This window comes from Pollicipes pollicipes, unplaced genomic scaffold, assembly GCF_011947565.3.
Source record: "Pollicipes pollicipes isolate AB1234 unplaced genomic scaffold, Ppol_2.1 Scaffold_7231;HRSCAF=8579_pilon_pilon_pilon, whole genome shotgun sequence".
In the NCBI taxonomy this organism is placed as follows: Eukaryota; Metazoa; Arthropoda; class Thecostraca; order Pollicipedomorpha; family Pollicipedidae; genus Pollicipes; species Pollicipes pollicipes.
In genome coordinates this window covers 8,435,695-8,455,919 of record NW_023597034.1, presented here as the reverse complement: position 1 = coordinate 8,455,919, position 20,225 = coordinate 8,435,695, and the positions used below count along the sequence as shown (strand labels likewise).

Here is a 20,225-nt window from a genome sequence, read left to right as displayed (position 1 = left end):
TGAAGTCAGTATCAGAAACTTAATCGTAAAGTACGCTCTCAAGTAGAATAGCAAGTTGGTTTTGACTTTGGTCTGACCTTCATACCCGACTCAAGGTCACCGAGCTCTGCTGCATTCCGAAAGGAAATTGTTTTCTGCCTGGGATAGAATTTCAGAGATATATGACCTCGTCTAACATTTCGTTGTCGCGTCAGATCGAATGATTCCCTGGAAATTGCCTTCGTTGACAGCTGTGTACCAAAAGATCCAATATTCAATTTCCTACAGCTATGCAAAGTTTGGCGCGGCTGTCGGGTCCTTCGAAAATTAGTTGTAAAAAACCTTGGCGGGTTAAACCATTTCTCATCAGAGGGCGTGTTAAAGGTTTTATTTAAGTGTCCAGCAAGAACCAACAGTCCGTCAAAAAAGTTTCGGACAAAAATAATTTCTTCACTGGACCATTTTGACCATAAATTTTGGATTTTGGCCCTAATTTTTGTCCATCGGTCGTAGATACCTTGAGTTTTTTGCTTACTTTGGTCTCCTTCGGAGATTTGGCGACGAGTGCTAGGTCTTCATGTAAGCTTTGCTAGGACGATTTCAATACAGTGAGAAACGACACTGTAAATTAACTTGATCAGATTGGTTTCGGCGGTAGCGTTTCCACTTCCGTATTACAAAAGAGATAAGGCATGAAACGAAAGAATTTGGATCGCGGTGCCTTGCCCCGCCATTTTGCTGCCACGCTGCAAGAATGTTGTGTGGTGAATGAGCGTCCAAGGGCAGCTAGAAGGCGTCTTCTATAATATTCAGAGACCTCCCGCTCTTCGAACATAGAGCAAAGAAGAAATACGGCGGCGAACGGTGTCTATGAATATTGAGTGCATCGGTTCATAGTGTACTTAATTTTTCTTACTGTTCACTTATTGTGCTATATCCCTTGCAACATCAGCAAAAAGTCGTTTCTGGTGAACAGTCACGTGATATGTGCGGCCTTACCTCACAGCCGCCTCGCATTAGTTCGTGCCGCTGCATAACCCGTTTCAACTTGACGCGCCCACCCTCAGTGCCGGCTGATCTCAGACTGTGTGGCATACACAGCGACAGCTGCTTAAAAAGGTCACATTGTATGGCTAGATTAATCTCAGCTGATATTTGAAGCAACCAAATCTCAGTTTCCGCCCACGTCCACAGTTGGACATTCTGGTAACGAAACTATTTAAGAGTGTTCAGCTGGCACATTTCGAAAAAAGCCCTCCCATGAGACCACTGAACCCCGAGACCCACCACACCTGAGGATACCCGGGGCCCGGTAGTCTGGACCGCGATCACTGCCGCATTTCTAGCCGTGAACTTGAACACTTTGAATAACCGGTTTCATTTTCGGTGTCAGTGTTCACGGGTGGCAGCAAGAGCAGATGTGAGATCCCATATCCCGTATTTCCGGCTTGTTCGCATTGTGTATCGGTTGCATAAGCTAGACCAGACCGTCCGGACAAGCCGACCAATGGTGATGCAGGACAGGGCTTCGGACACTGAAAACAGCCTGCAACAGCCCACATTAGGGATGCAAAATATAAGAAAAAAGGGACCTATACCACATAGGCAATACAAATCTCTGGAATTTGAGCATTCGTCATCGGGAACTCCGCACCTCAGCTCTCATGAAATTTGACACAGTATCATTGCTCATCTGTGAACAGCAGTCAAAAGATGATAAAACCTCGGCGCCGTTATATATATATATATATATATATATATATATATATATACATATATATATATATAAATATAGATATAGACATAAATATATACATAAATATAGACATAGACATATATATATATATATATATATATATATATATGTATGTATATATGTATATATATGTACATATGTATACATATTTTGTGCTCACAGGAAATGCCGTATCGGATGGATCATGAATGTTCATACACATGTGTCTATGTCTATTATATTTTTTATGTCTAGTCTGCAAAGAATAACGTACGGCCAATACCTTCTGGCAGGTCATTGTTACACTGAATCTGACAACAACGAAGACCTCATGACGATTTTTTTATCACAATGACTGTGAAAAGCCCTATCCAAGGCGTCGAAAACCGGTGATCGATGTGCATTTGACCAAAGGCGGGCGATGACGCTCGGTTTTGTGTTTGTTGTGATCGGTCTGAGGAGGGCTGTCGTCAGCTCCCACACAGCATTCGGTTTGTGTTTGTTGTGATTGGTCTAAGGAGGGCTGCCGTCAATCTCACACAGCAGGCATTCACCTGTGACTGGCCCATTGAGCTTTGAAGTCGGTTGGAAGGTCGCAGAACGATGATGTGCAGCTCTGTGTTACTGCGTTACGCAGACCGCGCTCTCGCTGGTTTTTCAGGCTTGTTAAGCACCGTTCTGTCGGGTGGGCTGGAATGTTAAACATGCTTGCAATCGAAGCACGATAAAAAGCGGTGATGTCTTGAGTTAATTGAGGGACACCTCAAAGGGTGAATAACGCATGGCCGCTTTCGATGCTGAAGTGATCGGAAAACAAACTCCATCATTTAGTTATCATTAGCATTAGCATTTTGCTAAAGACTGCTCAAAATCACTAACCCAACATTTCAATAACCGCATAATTGTTAAAAAACATGTTAGCATACTTCAACGGTGCTGATTTTCTCCTTTGACCCCCTCACACTGGTATTATCGTGCAGACCTTAACATGATAGGAAACCGTAACTGCGTGGAAAATAGTATAAATGACGTGAAACCCATCGTTTGACGTTGGGTCTATCAAAATAGCTCAAAAACATCACCCCGGAAGCGTTTTTTTTCATTATGGTGTAAAAGTTGGTCTGGAACGTTTGTGAATTAAGCCAATAGTACCAAATGATTAAGACCGCAAAGCTCGAATGACAAAAAGGTGCATGGTGAGGCAAAAACTACTCCTGGGTAAACAGCTACGGCTATTTTAGTAGCTATGACGACAAACAATGGGTTTCGCCGCTGCCTATTCCTCATTCATGCATTTGAGATTTGTTGCCAGATTATATTCCTTTGTAGGAGTTTAGCATGAAAAGAGCTTATAGGTAACGTACGAAGTAATTTAAGCTTTTGAAGAAACTCACCATCGTTGTCAGTGGCAGGCATCCCATCAGTGCACAATGACCGCAATAAACTCTGGGACTGTGGTTCCTGATGGCTGACTGTGTTGCGTTTCTCCCCTCCCTAACCGTCGTCAAGCTCTCCGTCTGCTTCTTGCGCGGCATCCTTTTCAACTTAAGGGGCGTTCTTTAATGCGGGTGCACCTTTGTGGGTACACCCCTGTAAGTGAGCCTCTTTAATACGGGTACCCCTGTAAACTCAAGAACCCCTTCTCCGATGTGTCAGGTGGGAGCATGGCAACAGAGCAAGGGTAGAGACCTGAACTCCCCGGCCCCTAAGGGTTCTACGCCCCTGCGAATGAGCTCAACTCGCGAGCAAATTTCGCACTTCCGTGCAGCGTTGCAACTGTGACAGGTCCCCGGATAAGGCGTCGCACGCGAGAGAACGCGGCAACAGGGCGACGCTGTCGGCTATTGTTTGGCAACAGAATGGCGTCACTATAGAAAGCAACAGTGTGCGCGGTTCGTCTGCGTATCCGAGGTGACGGGTCGGCAATCTGCAGCGTGCGTGACGACGCGAGCAAGGTGCGCCGCCACGGGCCGTGCCGCTCGCCCTCTCTGGGTGACGGCGGACGAAAGTGACGCGTCACGAACCGATCACGCTGGCCGGACTCAAGGTGCAGGGAGTCGTAGGTATGAAATGAGCATTTTCCGCCGCCCGTGATTGGCGGTGGATTCGTTTGCGAAGTGTTGCGCATCGGCATCAGGAAGGGCCACGCGGCGTGCTCATTGCACTGCTGGGGTAATGCCACATCATTAAACCTGACGCTTTGCAATTGATGCTGAAGCCAGCCAGCTGTAGGCGACCACTGCAAGACATTTACGGATATATCATGCAGCTCCAAACGCACGATGACGTCAAAACTTAATTTATTCAAGCCATTTGTCCAATTTCATTGTGTACTAGATGTAAGCAAGAAAGGCCTCGAGCTCCCGGTTTTTCCGTATTATTAGTTCAGAGTTCTTATGTTAATCATCGACGTTCAATACTTACCAGGAGGTGCTAGTTGAACGAATTATGGAGGAAACATTGGCTATGTTGACAGCTCTCGACGTTTCAAGTAGGGGCTTATGATCACGACCGATCAATAAACAATGTTTGCCCTTAAAGACTGTTCAACCAGTGTCTTTTGGGATATTGATGGTCGAGAGCTCAGGATAAGGACACTTACTCGTACTGATAAACTTAATCTATTCAAAAAGTCAAATTACATGAGAAACTGTATAATGACCTCTAACGCTCAAAATGCTTTTATATCACGATTCAACAAACCTGTTAATATATTGTGTTGGAGCAAGGTTTGCAGCAATGTTTCTGAACGGCATGTTCAGCGATTAATGTTGGTCCCTCGCGTTAAAAGTAGCACGCCGACATATCATGCAGAAGACAACTTATTCCCTTGGACATAAAGGGTTTGGAAGCCCCTACGGCGAGAGGAAAATGCAATCTTCCTACTTGTCATGGACCACGAAGCGCAAACTGACAGCTTACCACAACACCTTACATAACGGTCTCGCAACGTTAATCCCCGGCAATTTCAACCTTTTCAACTCGCAACGCTGCTGCACTTACGGTTCATGTTACCAACTGAGCAGAGGCAGTTAAAAAACGCTCACCGAATTAGAAAAATGATAGCATGCATGTTCGCCTCGATTGTAAAAATATTTAGCTCAACACGAGAGCCGAGTTGGTGAGAACAATTACGGTACACAGCAGGTAAAAATCGCAAATGTCGCTCTCATAATGAAGCTGAACCTGCTGCCAGCGCGACGAACGCGAGTAAGCCAGTGTAGTGTCCCGAGGCACAGCCATCGCTAACTAGCTGTGGTCTACGTGTGCAAACTACCAAAAGTCATTTTTGCTATCATTTAATTGTTTGGCATGATGGCAGCCAACTGTCCATGAACAATTAAACAAAAGGTCTGCAATCATACCATAAATCACATTAAATTTCACACACAAAATAATGTTTGCATCACTTAAAGCATAAGCTGCGTCAACGCTATTTGATTTGAGGTTTTAAGTACAATTATGACATGTTTGGTGTGCTATGCGGATACTTGTTACATTAAAATGTATGATTCTATGCTAAATTCTATCATCTATGAGCTGTTATTTAAGCCGGCGAGGACTGACTATCTACCTGGAGAGCTTTTTGATAACCCTTTCATGCTAATATTTTTGCACAGAGAATCAAGTTGCTACCAAATCTAAAGTGCACGGAATATGGGATAAACACAGAGTAATTATCGTAGAGATAAACGTAGGATTAATTAGACTGCGCGCCCTAACACCCAAAACATGAAGTGGCATAAACAGAAAGAAAATCCAACGCTTACCACCGAGTCGGGTCGGAAGACGACCAAATATTGTGATAAGCTGAAGTCGAATTGGCTTATTTTGAAAACATGTGCAAGCCAGTGAAGGACGACGACATGCACGACATTCGCCGGCATCGGTGATGAACTGAGCTGATATGTAAATATGAACTGAAATGAGCTAGACTTTAACTGTAAACTGAAATGAACTGAAATGCAAAGGTGACCTGAAATGTAAATGTGAGCTTGAATGAACTAAAATGCGAACGTGAGCTGAAATGAACTAAAATATAAATGTGAGCTTAAGAGAACTAAAAAGTAAATATGAACTGAAATGAACTGAAGCGTAAATGTAATCAACAACGATGGCCTAGGTGTTGACATTAGTCCTTTGACAGTTCTTTTTGGTGTATGAATTGGAATAGAGATAAAATGCTTTCTCATTCGCAAATGCAGCCTTACACTTATGTCTATACAGCTCGTATGGCGGATTTTTAGAGCTAACCCAAAACCTGTAAATCGGAATGGGAATATGAAAATTCTGAATTTTTGAAATTCTTGAACAGCGGAATCACGCACTGGTCTATAAACAATTTGACTACTTTTAGCTGACTAGTCAGCTCACTGATATTGCATCGCGTAAATTTAGCAGCATCATAACCCATTACAAAAACCGACGAAAAGTTTGGTTCGGATTGGTTGAGGCAAATTCACAATTCTCACATTTCAACCAATGCATAAATCATAAGCCAATGCAGTAACATATGATTATGACTCTACAAATCTTCTTTGAACAGATGGCGAACTACATACGTCTTGAAATGCGACGCGTGTTTATACCTTTGTTTTACGGTAGGCAGGTAATTAATCAATTTCTCAGCCTTTTTGCTGCTCTACGACTACAGGTTGTCACATTGCGTCTAGCCAGCGAAGTCACTTCACTCCTACATTGCGTCACATAAACTTGTTCTTGTTTGTAATGTATATCTTACTTTTTATTTGCTCTAGACCTTCTTAAATAATGCTGGCAAATCAGTCGGTTGTCCTGTGTGAGTTATGAACTTGTTAAGAAGTAAATAGGGATTAATTGGTTTGATAAGAGCCGAAATATTCTGGAATGTATTGCTATCTTTGAAACTATATAGATATATTTTTTGTCTGAAATGACACGTGTACAAAAACTGACCAGTTTTTATGCTTCGTAAAGTTATTGCTGCCGCATGATGATTATTTTCGATATATTTACATGATTATCAGAATGCCAACTTATATAAGGGCTCACTGCTATAACATCATTTCACGGAAGTCTACAAACGATGCCTAATTATTGAAATCAAAACGCATGAGCATACACAGTTGTCTATTTATGCATTCCAACATCCACTGATTCTGAATTGGGCTCCGAACATCCTTCCTTCCCGTGAAGGGCTTGCAGACCCCTCGTCCTGTTTGTGGACTTTTATCTTTTATCACCACGCCAGGAGCCTCCTGGAGCCGAGTTTGCCGGGCTGCTCGTTGTCTCTGGAGCTGCTGCGGTGCTCTGATGCACCGCCAGGACAGGCACCGCCTGCTGCCGACTGTACCCCCGCCACCGTCCCCGGGCCACCGGCCCTCCGACCACAGAGATGGACCCTCCGTCCCCCGGCCCGTCCAGTCCGTCACCCTGCTACATCCGGCCGGCCGCGGCCCGACCCCACGCCGGCCCGTCCTCAGGTCATGCCCGCCGGCTGTGTCCCTCCCCTCCCTACTGGCCCCCGTCGGCGCGTCGGCGCGTCGCCGTCGACGCGAGCAGCGCGGCTCCAGGAAGCCCAGATTGTAGGTTATCGGTGCGGCCATGGGTTCCGCTTGCTGCTGGCCGACGGTTCAGCGATGGCCGGGGGCGGCGGTGCGCCGACCGCAGGCCCCGGAATAAGGCCAGACGCGGCCGGTATAAAGCGGCGCGTCGGCCGGAGAGCGGCACAGTGGCGGACGGACGCTCCAGCAGTTGACTCGCAGTAGGCTAGTACACCAAGGTACGTGGCCGACGCTGTGCGGTGCAGGCGAAGACGGAGCGCGGAGGCGGCCAGCGGCGCCGAGGCCACAGTGACACGCGGCTCCCGGCCGGCAGGAGCGCAGAGTGCGGCAGCGGCGAGTGGATGCGGTCAGAGCGCCGAGCAGCGGCTAACGTAGTGCAGTCCCAGCGAGGGCGTGCTTGATCGGCCCGTCTCCAACAACGTAGCCTGTGTCGCCTGGACGATCTTGTGCAGTGCCAGCCATACTAAATTTCAGTCACTGTGTGCAGTACTTCATTGATCATGAAATATTTTGCTTTTGCCGATTGAATTAACTTGCTGAGCGAGTTTTTCTGCTTAGTCCTTTTCCTTTCAACTAGCAGCGTCTAGACCTACCAGTTTTTCATTGCCAACGTAACGTAAGCCAACAGAGACTGGTCTTATAACTCCATTGATAACATGGTGGACCGGATCTCTGGCCACCTCACGGGCGGTCGAGTCCGGTTTTTCTGTGTGCCGCTCTGACCGTGCCCGGCCGGTTGGTGCGTGACCGCGCGCTTGCGTCGGCTGGGAGTCGCGTGCGTCGCAGTGCAGTGTGTCTGCCTCCGTCGGCGCCTGTGCGTCAAGCTCGCCGCGCTCGTTGCCGTCGTCTCCGACGTGCAGCAGCGCCGGCGCGACCCTCCGTCGAGCCGGTGCTTCACCCCTCGCCGCAGTCTCCGAGCTGTCATGCTGGTCCAGCGCTGCAGTCTCTGGAGATGCTCTGCTGGTCCGGCGCTGTAGTCTCCGGGGATGTTCTGCTGGTCCCACGCCGCAGTCTGCGGCGCGGGTCTAACATTGCAGTCCTCGAGACGGCTGCCGGTGTGGCGAGACCATCTCACAGACGGCTGCCAGTCCCTCCGGTTCACTGCCCACCGCTTTGTTCTGCCATGCCAGTCTGGCAATGCAACGCAATTGCCTTTTTATGAACGGTCATGTTACAGTCGTGGTTTAGGCCTTTCAGTTCAATGCCGTTCACTCGCTGCCAAGCGTGACTGAGACTGGTTTCGTTTCGAGCTGTTCCGACATGATCCTCATTTCTAGAGTTGGTGTCCAAAATTGTTTTGTATTCTACCCTTTAATGGTGCATTTATCATTTCGCTCGAAGTCACATCCAAAATATAATGAGAGATATAAAACTCCAAAGCGGTACATAATATCGTCCATTTCCACGCTCAGTGCTTCATAATCGATAGAAAGCTATCACGACGCATTGCAAAAGGCTCATGCTCGCGTTCACATGGCATCAGTCTCGCGCCGTTCCCCCACTCGTGTCGTGTTTGCTTTCACACCAACCAGACCGTGTCGGCGAGCTTTCGCGCGCATGTGCGCGCGGCGGCGCGCCACGTGTGCAATATTGCGCGCGGTGTGCGGCACCGACGGCCGGTCGGTGACCCGGCGCCGCCGGCTGTGGGCCAGCGTACCGTTACGGCCGGGCCGATGGCGCGCGTCGCGACCGCCGCCGGCCGGCTAACGGCCCGGCCAGCCGGCGGCCTGCCGCTCCCATCTGCCGCTCGGTCGGCCGCGCTGTACAGTCCAGCCCGCGCACGCGCGCCCCATGCGACGCTTCCGCTGCCCCCGCCGCCGACGACGCCCGACAGATTCATAAATGTTGTTCGCTTTGCAGGAAACCAGAATGAACCGTACCCTTTACGCGTTGGGAGTGTTGCTCTTTGCCGCCACCACATACGCCAATGAGCTTGGCAATGTTTACGACGAGGGAGACATTGATCCTCGCTTCTTCTTCCTCAACAACAACTCGACCTCGCTGTCCGTGTCCTTCGCCTCCCTGATCTACGGCCTGTTCGCCCTGCTGGCCCTTGGCCTGCTGGCTGCTCTCCTGGCCTACTTCCTGTTCGGCTCGGGCGGCGAGACCACCGGCTACGCAGACACCTCCTACAGCTCATACGGCTCCGGCAGAGCTGCCGCGTATGTATATATGCACTATATACCAACAACATGGCATGCACAGGTGGTGGGTGTATACCGAAACATGGCATGCGGGGTATACAGTATACGAACAGGTGAGACGGTGGCGGCAACATGACCATGCACGATTCTCACAACGGTTACTCGAACATGCAGCGACATTGTCATGCGCCACACGGCGCCGCCGGTCGCCAGACAACACTACAACGGCTCAAAAAGCAACTCTCGCGACGCGGAGAGGTCTCGTGGCGCGGAACGCTCCCTGCTCCCCGACAGCCATGTATATAAGCTGCCCCTGGTTGCAGGTCACAATGTTGTACCACCTGCTTCTCGCCGCCCTGTGCTCGTCCGCGCTGGCCCAGCAAACCGCTGTGGCCGCGGACGAAGACTCAGTTGTCGACCCGCGCTTTTTCCTCTTCAACACGTCAAACTTGAGTGTCAGTTTGAACTCGGTATACGCCGGCCTCCTGGCGATCCTGGGCGGGCTGGCCCTGCTGGCCGGCCTCGCCTACCTGCTATTCGTGCTCTCGGGCGACTCGGGCTCCGGGTACAGCGGATACGCTGACACGGGCTACACCAGCTACGCCAGCGGGCGAGCTGCCGACGCGTACGTACTGGCCTCACCTCGTGCCGCATGTTACCGTTGTTGCAGATAACAGCATGTTGGGTCATGTGTTGCTGTTTGCACTTGTGGCCTGCGCGGCCGCGATCGAGGACACTGCGGACCACAAGGAGGGCGGCATGGACCCACGGTTTTTCTTCTTTGGAAACACCACTGGGTTGACCGTCAGTCTGAACTCGATATTGGCGAGCGCGGTGGCCGGTCTGGCCGCCCTGCTCCTACTGGCCGGCCTGGCCTACCTCCTCTATCTGTTGAGCGCCGGTGGAGAGGAGACTGGCTACTCGAGCTACAGTGGTCATGGCTCCGGTGGTAGCGGCTACTCGGCTCGCTCCGCGTACGTACCCAGTGTCCTCCGGGGGCGTGCATGCCACGAGTGCACTCAGGCGGGCCGAAGCCCTAGAGTAGGCGTGAGGGCGCGACTGCCGTAGGGGTAAGGTAAGTGATGATGCCACCGCCCGCCTGACCGGTCCTCCGGCGTCCTCCGGCGTCCTCCGGCAGTCCTCGCCGCCATCCGTGCACCTGTTGGCGCGCCTGCGCCTCACTAACCGACCCTCACCTTGTGACTAAATTCGGGCACGCACCACGCGTCCAGGCGCCGGTTCATTCGCCTGTCTGTCCTGTAGTCTAGTCTTATGACTAATATGCACCACTATGCTAACATAGACCCACTCCTTACAGACTAAACAACACACCATGAAGGCACCCGTGCTACTCACAATCTCTATGTGTGGCCTTAGCCACGCCACCGACACTGTCGCACCCGATCTCGAGGAGCGGCTCTTTTTCACCACCGGCTCCAGCGGCACGAACGCATTGAGCAACGTCTCCATCGATGTGTTCTCGCTGGTGGTCGCTCTGACCAGCTTTTTAGTCATCCTGCTCTTCATTCCGCCCCTGTTGACCTTCTTGGCCGAGCTGTGGAGAAGGATTGCCGGAGGCGGCGGTGGCGGTTACGATAAACATGATACCACCGGTTACGCGTACGATTACGATTACGACGAGCATTACGCGCGTGGCAGGTGAGTCGATCTTCTCTCCATGGCGCTGGCAACGGCCGGGAGCGCGTGCACATCAGCCACCGACCACCACGCAGCAGACACCGCTCGGTACCTACCCGGGCGCGCCACATCCCTGTACATACAGCCCCGACATAGCGTCCGACTCAAGAGCTCTTCCTTTTCAGGCATCATGCACAAGCTGTTGATCTTCTCCTTCCTTTGCGCGGCGTGCGCGGCCGCGGCCGAGGTCACTGACTCGGCCATGGACGAGCTGGACCCGCGCTTCCTTTTCATCAACACCACCAACCTCGTCCCGCTGAGCTCGAGCGCTCTGCTGGCCGGCCTCGGCTCGCTGGTCATGCTCGTGCTATTCGGCCTGCTCATCTGGCTGGTCATCTCCCTCGTCATCCCAAAATTCGACGACGGCTATGACTCCTATGGCAGCTACGGAGGCTATTCGGGCTCCTCCCATTCCGGATATCAGGCCAGGTAAAAGACCTGTAAATACCCAGCAGCTGTACATAGCCTGCGCCTGAGTTGTTAACGACCAAAGCGTGAGCAGCAAACCTGCGCGCTGCGCCGCGAGCTTGTCTCACGACCGCAGGCAGCGGTGTCGATCGGTCTCCCGCGGCACGAGCCGGTGGGACGCCATGTCCGGCTGCTGTACAGACGTGCTGTGACGGCCTTGCAGAAGAGTTGGCCCGGCTCGCAGCCGCTCCTGAGGCGCGAGCGGCGGTCTCCTGCCGGCCCTCAGCCCAGTCGGGAGGCGCTCGGCCGCTCCCTCTGCTGTACATACGCGCCCGCGCCCGCCGGCAGACCAACCCGGGGCGGCCTCGACGCCGTCCTGGGCACGGACCTGAGGCTGGCTGTGAGCCCTGCCAGTGACGCCACCGAGGCTCAGCCAGAGGCCACCTCGTCTGACTCTGGTCCCCGTGACGGTCATCAGCGACGCCCAGGGCCCCTGCAGATGGCCCCCAGCGACGCCCAGGGCCCCTGCAGATGGCCCCCGCTCCCCTCCTCACTGACAGCCCGTGCAAATAGTCCCTGCGCCACTCCAGCTGTCTGGCAGGATGGCATGTCTGCTGATTACCTTGAGTCCTTCCGCGTGCATCTCCCTCACTTCACCCAGCCACACGCAGTCGGCAGCCGCTGGATGCATCCCTCATCTTCCCAGTAAAATCAAGCACTTGTTTCCATCTGCTTTGAGAAACACTGTACATATATGCATTCAGACGCTATTAAACGTGTCAGTCCTGCTGAGCTGACATGCAGGTATTGTATTATATTCTTCGGTGGCGGGATTTAAAGTAGTTAGTCGTGCATGCCTGTATTATAGAAATGCATTTTCATGCGCGTTTGTCTGTATGTATGTACTTGGGCTAGCGGAATCAATACTCACTGTTGGAGAATGTCATTAATCAACATCTGTAGTTGTCTGCACTATTATTTTCATTGTTGCATACAAGTAATGTCTTTCTTCTGCCTGGTCCTATGCCTGTGACAATTTTTGTTGTGACGCACTGCGTCTGACTGCACCGTTTTCCTATTGGTTACATGTTTGACATCACAGCCTGCTCTGCATCGGCTGAAAGACGTGTGGTGCTTGCTTCTGACGTGACTTGCGTGCCTGCCACACGCGTTAACGTAACGTCTCGGCGCCCTCGTCGCGACACCGTCTGACGTGAGGGTTCAAACGCAGGTCTGCTGACCCGTACTCCGCTATCTGGGACAACCTCTCCGTGCTGGACTGGATCGCCATGATGGAGGAGGTGAGTGCCGCTGCAGCTTGTGCTGCCGACCCGTTCCGCCGGTCCGACGGACTGCCGCACTGCACTGTCAATGCCAAGGCTGCAAAGGCGGCCGAACCGCCTGTCAAGCCGGCCGGGTCGCCCGTCGCGAGCGGGCAGCCGCGCCTCCGCCGCCGCCGCTGACGCCGCCTGTTCCGCCCGCAGCTGTACCGGAAGTTCGACGCTACCAAGATGGAGTGCCAGCAGCGGCTGGTGTGCGAGCTGCACCAGAACGAGAACACCTGGGGCACCACCGCCCGCAAGATGAACGACGCCTTCGGGTGAGTGGCCGGCCGGCCCGCCGGCGCTGCTGTGACCCGCGTCCCCATTCACAACCAATCTGGTGTGCCACTTGGGCGGTGATACCACGCCGCCCCGCCCCGTCGCCCGTCCGCACGCGTCGCGGGCCGGCGGGCCGCTGGCGGCGCGGTGCCGGTGGGCCGGGCCGCCGGTGAGCCCTTCCAGGCGTCCCCGGCGGCCCCTGCGGCCCGGCCAGGCGTCCTCGGCGGCCCCTGCACCCCTGCCGGGTGGGTGGTGGGCGTGACAGCTGGGCCGGCGGCAGTAATCACCGGCGCGGACCGCTTTCTCGGGCGGCGGCTGGTCCACTTTGGCCGTGTGTGTTACATCAGGCGCTCGGCCCAAGTATGTCGCGCCCGCGGCGCTGGCGGGCGGTGGGCTCCCGCACCGTTAGCTGACCGGGTGGCTGACGGCGGCGCTTCGGTCCGCAGGTACCTGCAGTACCTGGAGCTGCTCAACCTGCCCGCCGACCTGCGCACCGTGCTCGACCAGTACCTGGAGGCGGCCAACAAGGGCAGGACCAGCCAGAAGAGCTGCGAGGACATGTACGCCGGCTGCGAGTTCAGCATGAAGACCCTCATCAACAAGTACAACGGCTCTAACAGCATCTGAACACCCCCGGCCGACCGGCGACAGCTGACCAGTCCGTTGTTAACTTATTGATAGTTATTTATTGACGCGCTTGACGTGTGCGACGCCAGTGACGAAGGCCAAACGAGACGACAAAGACATTGTTACGTGTGTGGCAGGAGCCGGGAGCCGGCAGGAGCCAGTGTACATACGACATGCGACGAACGACAGAGCCTAGTCCAACATTCAAACTCTTCATCCCGGTCCGGCGGGAGGGCCGCTTAGCACTCCTGGTAGTCGCGCCGCGCTGCGTTCATGCATTCGTTACCAATAGTATATCAGCTAGCCGCTAGTTCCTGACGCACGACATGACCTGACGAGACCCGACGCGACTTGACGGAGTGGGCCGGCCGAGATCGGCGACACATGGACCGATGACGTCATAGCGCAACGACTCTTTGTTTTCCATGCTCGCCGAACGGCAGTAACGCTAGACTGTGCCTTAGTTTGCTGACGATACTTGTTGACTTGCGCATGCCTCCGACAGGGATTGTTATTGTTGCCTGTTGTTTCTGCATACGTGACGCCCCCGATGTTGTTGTGTTATTTATTGCTGCTCCAATTGACGACGACTGACGTGTTCATACGCAATGTGACGCGAAGAATGACAATAAAATTCCCCTCATGTACGCCCAAACAGCCTCTCAATGGTTAAAGCGATAGAACGGGTCGAGGCAGTCGGAGGAGAGCCCAGGTGGCCACGCGCACCTGGGCAGACGCACGCGTTAAGGGGGAACCCTGACGCAACACCGGTTTCTCTTGGAGCCTTGCCTCACCATCCATCTGACGGGATGGTCGACCATCATCTCACTCTGAGAGGAATTCTAACCTAGATTCAGTCGTTTCACCAGCGTTGCCAGGCAGTTTGATCCGGGTTTGGGTTCCGGGTTTCTCCTGTCAGCCGACGCAGCCGACTTTCGCCCGAGATGGGATCTGGCGCGACGGGGGCGGCCCCAGGCGGCTGGTGGGTCCTGCCATCTGCCGGCTGTCGCCGTAAGCCGCGGCTGACTAGCCCTGATTTAATAATTCGGGAATTTCTGCCGCCGGCTGGACGCGACCGATTTCTATTCTTCATCGTCGTCCACCAGCATACCGGAGAAATATTGACCTAATAAGGCGCGAGCGAACGGTGGCAGGTGCGGTGTGTTGGAGTCAGCGACGCGATACCATCCGGCGCACGACGCTATCGGCTGATCCGGCCCGAACAAAAACCGCTTTTCACTGGGGCCGCGTCGCGACTGCCGTCTCCGACGACGCTGGATTTCTCGGCGACGACTGTCAGTAATGAGCCGGCAGGCTCTCAGACCATTAGATGAGCCAATCCGTGGAAAATGTGAAACTGTGCCGGCGGCCGGCCGCGTGAGCGATGCCGCGCCGCCCGTCTGGGAGGAGATATTGACCGCAGCCGCCATCCGCGCCGCGTGTGAGCGATGGGCGGCGGCGGTGCGCCGCCTGCCGTCTGCTCCAATGCCCCCGGGCGTCGGCCGCCTCGCCCCGTTCGCACGGCGGCGATCAGCCGGGCCGGCGCCGCGCCGCCACGTGTCGCCTTGCCGCGCGCGGAGAAGCGGTGGAACCTGCACCGCACATCTGATTTACCGTGTCTGGTCGAAAACACGGGTTATTCTCTGATTCGCTGATTCTTTGCCGAGGATTTTAGCAAACTGACCAATGAGTATCAAACAACTGTCTCACTGTTGCCTTCAAATGACGGCTATATGAACACACCGCAGAGGGACCGAGGGGTGTGCTGAGGTAAGATTAAGGGGCGTACAGAGGGCCGCGCTGCCGTTCAGTTTTTGACGTCTTGAGGACGCAAAAGCTATGTGATTTATGGAGACCCTTTCCAACATACCAGCAGTGGAGGTCCATGACAGTGCAAGACGTTCCGTTTCTGCGTAGACAATGTCGAAGACAACACTCTTTAGCGTTGTCTGCGAGCTGTGATCATGTGGCCGGCCGAAAGTGGGAGAAAAACTGTTTGAATTTCAGCAGGTAAGCCATTTGATGATACAACAATTCTATATCAGCACGCTTCACAGCACTGAGATTGACCACTGCGTTGCTGGATGGATATGGTCAGAAAATGGGATTCGTCTCTCTTCAGAGTCGTGGTTTCATTCATCCTTAACAGACACATGTTTGCCCTTTCCAACGTATATGGGCATGTGAACAGGATTGCTCTGTTCATGCAAAATCATACAACACAATTTTGCATTTCCCAACCAAAAATCCAGGGAAGAGTCCAGGATTTAACAAGAGGTAGGTCTCCAACTTTCCGAAACTCTAAAACAGGAGTGACCTTGCAAGGTTGGTTGGCCCTTATTCCAAACGCCGTCATGGTCTCGAATTTTAAAGAGATATATACAAAAGAGATAATGGCAAACGATGAAATTTCATGCATAGTGTTGCCCGCTGTTTCACCTCCATCGGCTGTGTCACGTTGCGGGCGGCTCAAATGTGCTTGGGACGATGATCAATTTTGTGGCATCCATAAATTCAGTCGATTTGACCTTTTGCGTCACATAAGGCACATGTGCAATGTGCCCTATCTTTGTTTTATATGTGCACTGGAGTCTACTGAATGGGTGCGCCCGGGAAAACGTCCCCAGTCCTTGCCAGACTTGGCGTCTTGATTTTCATGTAAATGATTGTCAGCAATGACAAAATCAAAATCACTCTGATGAACATATAGTTTGCACAGTTGTGATGGTGCTATAAGCCATGCAGAAAGTTTCGTGCACCAGCGGCACAATTCAATGTTTTCAGTGAATTGTTTTTAGTTGCGCCTCTGCACCCTCACGCCTCTGTGAAATTCTGGAAACCCCCCAATATAGTGAATCATTGCTATAAAAGCAGGCATGCTTTTTGCAACGTTTACCTTTGTCCAACAAGCAAGGTATTTTCGTGTACTTTGTATGTATGGAAAAAAACCAAGAGCTTTTCAGACAGCAATCTTCACTGATAATCACTGGTGTTGAGTTGTATTCTTTCGTGAGGGCCCTGCCTCCTATGTGGCGTTGGCTCACACTCAAAATCAAACTGCCCCCCCCCCCCCCCAGCAATGTTGAGCTGGGCTCCCAATGTTTTGGCTGGAATATTACAAAAACGTAGGCAAGTGTTGACCATTGCACAAAGACGAGCACTTTCGATCCTCACTCGTAGTGGCGTCACCATGGAGGATGCAGCTGGGTAACTTGAACTCGCAACCTCAATAAAGTGTTCTCAATTGAGAGACAACTATAGGCAATGGGGTGAACCATTTTATTATTTGAATGTTTTTTATTTTGTTCGTTGAATGCAAGCCCGGACGCTTTTTACGCGACTTAACATGATATTGACGCCACTACTTCTCCGGTCTCGTGGAGACTCTTTTATTCCAAGCAGTGTTTGATCTTCAAAGTCGGATAACAGAATGTTCTTTATTAGAGGGGTATCGTTGCGTAGATTACAAGGTAAGATACAGTATAAGGCCAGCTACAAAATGAGAAATAGCAAAGACGAAACCAATTTTGCCGGGTCGGATTTTTAATCCGATTCCGTTCTGAAAATGGCTTATTGCTAGCACTAGCTAGCACTCCACTAGCTAGCACTAGCACTAGCACTCTGAATCTACCATCCCCTTACTGTGATACGTCATAAACAGATCCATTCTGTCTCAGTCCCTTTCAAAATATCACCAAAGGACCTGTATCGTGTCACGCGGCTCCACGACCTCAGCCGCCCTGTAACCTGGCAGATACTATCAAGCCAACGGCCCTCGTTGACGAGCCATGTATGAACACTTAGTCTGTAAGGCGAAGCTACGACTACGCGTTTGTTCATGTCACGAATATGGTCAGTAGCATGCACGTGGCGGTCCTATTAATAACCTGCATTTTCCACGCCACAGTTACAACCAGGGGTGGATCTAGCCTTTTTTGGAGGCAACCGTTCTTCTAGAATGTCATTTAAAGTGGCTCTCACACCCATACCCAGACATCTTATATATATATATATATATATATATATATATATATATATATATATATATATATATATATAGGGCTGTGCGTGCGAGCAGAGCAATCTGTGACCTGTAGGCTGGGTGATGAAGTTAAGAGTCATTTCTCAAAATGTCAATATGGTAACGGGTCAACAATCCGCCAGCAATGAGCTTCTCATGTTAGACCCGCAACCGTCGCAAGCTGCGGGTGCGCGTTGACTGTTGACGCAGCTGTCTGCCTCAACAGTAGCAAACCAGAAATCTACGCAATTAATTGCTGGGATTTTGGCATAGCAGACACGTAAAAGCGCACGTCCAGCCGTTTGGGGGCAGGGGCGAATCATGGTTTCATGATCTTTGCGGGAAAGGCATGGCCCCTTTGGTCTCCTGGATTTGCCCTTGGTTCACCCTTTCCGTTGTGTTTATAACGCATCTTTGCACATTCAATTGCAGCAGTTTCCCTTTAACCTCACTCTCACACAGCTTTTGGTCAACGTGAATAGTTCGTTATGAGCTGTTAAACACCGTTGAGTATTGCTGAGTATTGTTGATTATGATTACGTTGCTGATTACAATTGTTGATGTCTGTTGGGAGTTGGGATGTACAAAATATTAAGGACACCGCGAATGTGAATCGAAGTGGATCAACAATCTGTGTTAGCTTGGCCAAGTCATGTTTGTCTGGAATTGTTCAACATTCAAGCGGCATTAATAAGTGATGCAAATTAGGCAGCGTAGTTTTGAGCACGCGTGTTCGCAAATGTTAGCAACAAAGCCTTGGTGCCACGTGTTGTAGTCTCAGTAAGCTGCGCAGCGTCGGCCCTGCGGCTATCACTAAGCCGTGGCCAACGGGTGGACGAAAATGATGACGCATCTGAGAGCAGTACCTTTGAACGCGTTATGCCACCAAGTCGCACATATAGGATGCAGTTGGGGTGTATTTTTCATCTTTTCCATTTTTGAATTTATGATAATAACGGATGGTCCAGCACCGCAAAAGTGTGCTAAAATCTGGTGTTGGAACTGTAAGAGTTAAGGTAGAATCTCTATTTTCGTGGTTTTGTTACTGTTAACCTGTCTAGAGGACACATTAAGGTTGTTAAAAGGTGCGCCCAGTCTCATCTTTGAACAGAGAAATTTGATTTGGAAATGCATTCAGTGCCATTATATTACGGCGGTTGTGTGTACGGCGGTTGTTGTGTGCGCGTGCACGACATTCGCCGCCTGCTATTACTTTCAGTGGCCAAGGCAGTTCAGTTTTTCGGAAGCTACAATCCAGGCCATCACTGTCACTGCTCCTGAGAGTGGGGGCGCGCAGGCTTAAACCTTTTGATGTCACTTGTGTCACTAGTCGATTTTACCAAAGGATAAATGTTCTCCGACAAACGTGGGATGCACTTGTTCGTTTTTAAACTCATTTCGACCCACTCTATTCAACAGAGACCACTTTTTTCTTTCCGGGAAAGGGCCCCGTCGAGTAGAACGCTAGGAGGGGGGGGGGGGGGGGGCGGAGCACATTATTGTTCCCGTTCGAGGGCTGAAAGGCCATTCCGTCCTACCGCGGGTGTCTTCCGGCTGTCATTCTGGGCGAAGCGAGATCCCCTGGTCAATCCAGAGGCACGTAGAGAGATACATCATATCACATAAGTCCCTTCCCTGGCACGGGAGTCCTTCTGACCCGCGCAGTTGATCCCGGATCGATGCAGGAACCCTCATTGATGCATCAACATCCCTGATCTCCCCAGGTGATCCAATAACTGGCACATGTATTCCAGTTCGGCTTAACAGGCCGATGCTGGAATTGGGTTGGATGGCCCACCGTTCGGTATTGGGGCCTGAACTGGCAAGAACCCTTCCATTATCTCAATGCGAACAATCCTCGCAGGTTTTATGTTTCCTTTTATTATAAGGGATCCTCGACCAATGCAAGAGACCCACTGTCCTTCGGTGTCCCATCCACGTCCCTGTTAAGCGAGTCTTCGCCCGACCGACTCGAGGCCCCTTGTTGACTCAGAAATCTTGTTAAGCACTGTGGGCCCCTGAACGATGCAGGAGTTCCGCATTCTTTGTCGGGCCCCGGCCTATGCAAACCGCGGGGCCGGGCGTGTCACCGCTTTGGAAATGGACCCCCAGAGGTCAGGCGGACACGAAGCCGACTGATCGGTGTTGGTGACCTCTGGTCAAAAACAGAGGAACGCTTTGTCACAGGGGTCTCCACTCGGTGTAACAGGCCCTCTAACTGACATTTAAGATCACTGCCCTATGGGTGACCCTAATGTGACCTCTAAATGTGACTTCTGGGCCCTTTAGCCTTTCAATCCAGCCCTTGATCTTCAGTTCAAGAGACCTTCGGCTCCTTTTCGTCCCTCTCCCAAACCACCGCTGCTGGCCAACTCGGGACCACTTGCCGTCAAAGGACCCCTCCCCTGTCAGGCATTATGGGCTCCTGACCGACACAGGAGCCCCTCATCATGTCAGGGATCCAAACCA

At 51.8% G+C, this 20,225-nt stretch overlaps 1 protein-coding gene across 1 annotated transcript; it reads left to right on the top strand.

Annotated features, from left to right (window-relative positions):
• The first annotated feature begins 7,412 nt into the window (after window positions 1-7,412).
• Window positions 7,413-14,390, top strand: LOC119110220 (uncharacterized). The gene is made up of 5 exons (XM_037233958.1): window positions 7,413-7,475; window positions 11,225-11,528; window positions 12,739-12,808; window positions 12,992-13,107; window positions 13,555-14,390. Exons 2-5 carry the CDS (start codon window positions 11,230-11,232, stop codon window positions 13,733-13,735), a joined length of 666 nt encoding a protein of 221 aa, XP_037089853.1. The 5' UTR covers window positions 7,413-7,475; window positions 11,225-11,229; the 3' UTR covers window positions 13,736-14,390.
• Window positions 14,391-20,225: the final 5,835 nt, after the last annotated feature.

Bases quoted from the DNA above. Each gene is read 5' to 3' on its own strand.
- LOC119110220 (XM_037233958.1), top strand. From the start codon at position 11,230: ATGCACAAGCTGTTGATCTTCTCCTTCCTTTGCGCGGCGTGCGCGGCC. The intron at 12,809-12,991 runs GTGAGTGCCGCT...TTCCGCCCGCAG, and splicing joins GGATCGCCATGATGGAGGAG to CTGTACCGGAAGTTCGACGC. The intron at 13,108-13,554 runs GTGAGTGGCCGG...TTCGGTCCGCAG, and splicing joins AAGATGAACGACGCCTTCGG to GTACCTGCAGTACCTGGAGC.